General features: G+C 38.6%; 1 protein-coding gene across 1 annotated transcript in view; it reads right to left on the reverse strand.

Moving 5' to 3' along the window:
• Positions 1-5,660, reverse strand: part of atp1a2a (ATPase Na+/K+ transporting subunit alpha 2a) — a gene marked incomplete in the record, with an annotated part of 99,478 nt that overhangs the window by 24,742 nt on the left and 69,076 nt on the right. The window contains 2 exon segments of the mRNA XM_037682407.1: positions 115-265; positions 2,680-2,816. Of these exon segments, the coding sequence (XP_037538335.1) occupies positions 115-265; positions 2,680-2,816 (288 nt within the window).

Below are 5,660 nucleotides of genomic sequence, written 5' to 3' on the forward strand. Positions count from 1 at the left end.
ATGCTTGAATTCAACCACATGAACCTGCACAGAAATCCAGCTGATAGCCCTCAAAAGGGCCCAGCCACACACATTCACACACACACTCTTTCACACACACTTCTGACCACCGACCTGTCTCTGGCAGCCCTCCACGATGATGAGCTTCTGCTGAGGAGAGGTGCGAGCGAAAACAATCTCGGTGTGGTTCCTTAGCAGGTCGTCCAGGAACTCGGAGCTCATGTCCTTTAAGTCCGAGCCGTGCACCACGCAAGCCTTGGCATCCCTGTGAATAACACAAACACACACAAGTGCACAAACCGGTATGGTGTCAATGATAATAAGGACGAAGTATGCAAAACATTTTCTGGCTACCCTTTAAGTTTGTCCCCACATGCACATGGACAGTCATTAAAGACTCGTGCAGTGGAGAGATATAATTAAAAAGTGGGAAAATGCAAAATGCATTTGACTAGAAAAGCTGCAAACGAACTGCTCTGCAACCGTTGCTTACCTTGGGGAACAGAAGAACAATCTGCTGTAGAGTTATGGTTTTCCTGCAATATGTATATTTTGTTCTTTTCATACAGTTGACAGTTCATCAAAGTGGGGGCCACGGTAGCTGGGCGGTCAGTGCTGCAGGCTTGCTAACCTGAGGCTGCAAGTTCAAGCCCAGGTTGTGTGAAGAAGGGAATCCATCTTAAAGCAACTCCCAAAACTTTCATGAGTTTGCCTACTCTAATTCCACTAGAAGTCGGTCTATGACAGGGATCTGGAACTTGCAGCTCTGGGGTCACATGTGGCTCTTTACTTCAACACTTGCTCTTGTCAAGGGCGGACACATTTCCCCTCCTCTCCCTCTCCACTTTGTTTTGCTCTGTCCTGTCTGTGAAACTGCTTAGAGCCTCTCTTCTACAAATCTTCCGAATCTTAATTCTGCTATGGATTTGGTCAGTTGGTCCCTCAATGCAATTGATAACATTTCTTTGAAGAAAAGACAGGCTTTAGGCGAGTCGATTTGCCCTGTTGGCACGCACGCAGCTGGATATCTCATCAACTTGGAAGACTTGATGATGTCTCTGATGTCAATCGTGGGTTATAAGGATGCATACAGAATATAATTGGATTTATGATAACTGATTTCCTGCTTTCTGGATTCGGTTGGGTCCTGGTTTATCTACAATCGAGGAAGTCATCGGCAGCACATTTGGACCTGGTCAGGCTGCCTGCTTTATATGATGGCTTGGTTTGTGCCTCGAGCACCCAGACTCAAATGCTTTTGGCAGGATGGATCAGATTTGGGGGATTATTCTCAGGCATGGTCCATTGGTGTGGCCATTTAACTTTGGATGTTTCGAAACTGAGTGGACCAACACAGACTCAAGGTAGAAGTCAGTAAAAGTTCTGCCTGTCCCTCATCAGCAGCTCTTTGGAGCTTTGACCAAAACTTTATAAAATTTAATTGCATTGATTTGTATACCAACAACAGAAAAGACTAGTATTGGCAGTTTGTTTGTTTTTTGTAAATTTTTGTCCAATAACTACTAGTAAGATAAGAACTTTATTGATCCCACAAGAAATTGTTAAAGTACTAAGTAAGTATCTTTTGGCAGCTCCCTTCTTCAGGGGTCAAGGTCAAGGGTCAAGGTTTCTTTATTTGTCATTCGCATCACATGTGGTACATGTGGTAGAATAAAATTGTGTACACAGAGTCCCAGTCACCACCCGCATGAAAGATTTGGCAATTTGTTTTATGCTGGATGCCCTTCCTGACACAATCACCCCCACTGTCCAGAAAAGCCAACCCCCCCACCCCCCACCCATCACCCCTCCAACAAACTCAGTGGCCCATGGGCCATCAGTTGATAATCACAGTTGTAGCAGGTTTTGTGGCTCCAGGCACATTTTATGAGCAAAGGGGCAGAAATGGCTCTTTTGATCAAAAACGTTGCAGACCTCAGGTCTATGATATCATAGTTTTTAAGTTTGCACGTGAAATTTGCAAAGGTTGCAATTCAAGATTTATTCATTCTGAAACCCAGTTTTAAAAATCCCATTAAAGGGCTCCTAAAATGCCTTTTCTGGGAGAATGCAGTGCTGAAGCAACAAAAAACCTTGACTAATTCACTAAAACTACTCATGTGTGGGTGGGATCTATGTAATAAAACTGTTGAAAATATGCTGTTATTGATCATTTTAACCTTAATTTTAATAAAGAGACAAGGTTATATGTAATAATTACTTCCTGGCAGAGGAAAAATCTCTCTCAGTAGAAGTCCTTCAGTCTTTTACTGTCATTTTACTGTCATTTTCCCATTGGGCCCACATCAGAGACGTGTCTGTAAAGCCTGAGATTGCCAGATGACCTCTACTTTTTTCTTTTATTCTTTGAAGGTTTGATATTTTGGTCACTTCAAAGCCAGTTGTTTCCCTACATTTCCTGCCAAATATCTTGTTAGCACCTGGCTTGAGCTTCATTTTAAGGGGGTATCTGTCTTGAATCAATACATTTCCCAGCTTTTTTCTTTGAACACGTAACCTTGCTTGCTCACACATCCAGGAGACGCATCGTCGCACACATCCTGAGCCACTCACACAATCTCACAGTGAGATACCCTTGGATGCTTGGGCACACAGCCAGAACCTGCTCTGACACACACACACACACACACACACACACACACACACACACACACACACCTGGGGTTAACTTGGCTCAGAGGGATGTTCAGTCTCTCGGCGATATCCTCAACCGTCTCGTTGCCCTCAGAGATGATGCCCACACCTTTCGCGATGGCCTTGGCTGTGATTGGGTGATCGCCGGTCACCATAATTACCTGCCCGCAGACAGAAGGCCCCATAAGTCACAGCGCTCATTGCATTAGACCCCACTGGATCATCATATGGGTGTCATGTGTCACAGCATGCTTGAGCTACAGTACAGTATGGGTCTTTGGGGTCTATACGTTATCCAAATGTGTTGTGTTGTTACACAGGGAAAGAATGGCGCTGTTAAGGGGTTGAAGGTTGATGTTCAACAAACACTTTGCAGATAACAATGTGGTAGATTGTTGTTCCTGTAAAAACAATCCATCAAGGTTAGGATTTGTGACCAAGAAACAGCAAAGACCTTTTGATCACTGTGGTCTGCAGGGGGCTCTCGTAAACATTTTTACTCGAAGTTCAGGGTTCAGAAAATATTGGTGTATCAAGTTTGTAAAAACTTCAGCCTTTTTGATGTTTTTGTTGTTTTAAAATGTCCTAAAATGATAATGGCTTTTCACCATTGTCTTAATGCTTGTTCAAGATTGGGGATTGGGCGGAAGTAGAGTCAACACAATCTGATAGTTTTCTTACAGCTTTTTATTATATATATTTAGTATATATATATATATATATATATATATATATATATATATATATATATATATATATATGATGTATTTTAAAATAAGTCATAATTTGGACTTGCTAATTTTTGTGTCTATCCTGAAGTGACTTTTTTGGGAGCTGGCACTGTGTATGCTAAGGGAAATTTTTTTAAACATCATAAAGGGAAGCAAACAAAATGTAATAGAAAGGAGAAACATTTTTATAAGTAACACATGATACAACTCATTATGTACCAGGTATATACTTGTACTTGTACTCACAGGAATTGTTTTGTCACTGTGTACTTACAGACCACATATCTGGTACACACCGGGTATGTAGCCTGGTTTGTACAACCTGGTACACCTGGTACATTACACAGTATGTACCAGGTGAGTACCAGGTACGTATCAAGTTCTTACCTGTATGTATAGTATAACTATTCACTTCATGCTACAGCCCAGCCCCCGTAGGCACCTGGTACATATCAGGTAGTTAGTTACTAAGTGTGTATCTGACTTTATTATAAGTTGCTATCATAGATTTTTGATAACTACGTTTTTATGTTTACTTAAAACAATATTTGATCATGAGCCCTTGTGTCTCAATGACATTACATGTTTAACAAAGGTAAATAAATAAAATAAAGTATTTTGAAATTTATTTTGTTGTAAAACAACAAAGGTGAAGATGGACGGACGGACAGACAGACAGATAGATAGATAATTTTATTAATCCCAGGGGGAAATTTGAGGCATCCAGTAGCATTTTCTAATTATACAGAAAAAAACATGATAAAAATTTAAAAAAAGAAGCAGAATACACATATTTGGAAAAAGACAATACACCATCTGTCAGCAGAAACGCTGAGCTTCAATTATACCGCACAAGGTTTTAACAGAGTCAAACCTTTTAACTATCACAAATTTAAATTATTGAATTTTATTCTCAGTAATACAAAACATCATAATATTTTGTCCAATTTGTTTGAGTTGCCCATTTTTACTTGTTTTGTTGTTGTTGCTTATACTTTTGGAAAACCAGGAGAATTCTAATATACATTACTACAAATATCTGGAGAATGGTCCAAACTCATCAAATTACATTTTTAATCTGAAATTTCTCTATAACCTGTACAGAACATATGGGTTATTCTTTGAAATGGAGTAAAAACCTGTTTAATTTGTGGGCTTCACGTTACGAGTGTAACTATTTACTTCACTTATTGCTCCTAATTGTTTTGATAATAAACATTAAGCAACAACTGAACTCTTACTAGAAACGCAATATGATTCAAAGCAATAATTTTATGGAGCAGTCAGAAAATATGGATACATCTATTTAAAATAAAAACATTAGTCAAAATAAAGTTGATTTATTACAGTTGAACTTTCAACTTTCAGACCGTCATCACTTTGTTAATAAAATACTCCACATGTCCTTCTTGAACGATGAAATCATCTCCACTCTCCTCTGGCTCAGGTTATTTTAGAGACAATTAAGTGTCTTTCAGAAATTCCCCATCAGAGCGAGAATGATAAGTTCTGCACCTAAAATTAGTGTTTGAATAAGAACAGCTCCTTCTGTTCATTAACGTGGTTTTTTTCCTGTGTTGGCAGTTCTTTAACCCTCCTACGGTCAAACCTATCATTTTCCTGACAAAGCATCTCCTCTGTGTCTATTTGCAGTTGATTAACATCAAGTGAAAGTTTACCGTTAATTTACATTTTTTAGACGGAGCCTTTTACAAACTACGTTTATATTCAGCTTGATAGAGTTCATAGTTTGTTGTCAGGATTTTATCCGTTTTACTGTTTTATTTTGTTTGTAATCAACTTTTTTCTATCTACTTGAGCCATTGCAGCTCTTTAAGGTTCAGCTCGTTCAGGAGATAGCTGCTGTGACTTTTGGTTTTTGTGACTTTTATCCTTTTCAAAATATTTAACTTTATTTCAAAATATTTTCCCCATTCATTTTCTAAAAATGTGTCGTCTTTATTATTTGCTTTTGTCTTCAAATGCAACTTTTACTTTGTATCTACTCTTAAGCTGCTTTTAGCTTGTAGCTAACTTTTTCCTACTTTGAGTTGTTAATCTACCTTTCTAGTACATTTGACTTTTAGCTAGCCTTTTCTACTTTTAGCTTTTAGCCACACTTCTGCTACTGTTAACTTTTAACAAGCCTTTTGCTACTTTTAGCTTTCAGCTACACTTCTGCTACTTTTAACGTTTAGCTAGTCTTTTGCTACTTTTAGCTTTTAGCTACACTTCTGCTACTTTTAATTTTTAGCTAGACTTTTGCTACTTTTA

This window comes from Nematolebias whitei, chromosome 9 (genome assembly GCF_014905685.2).
Source record: "Nematolebias whitei isolate Nwh7 chromosome 9, NemWhi1, whole genome shotgun sequence".
Classification (NCBI taxonomy): domain Eukaryota; kingdom Metazoa; phylum Chordata; class Actinopteri; order Cyprinodontiformes; family Rivulidae; genus Nematolebias; species Nematolebias whitei.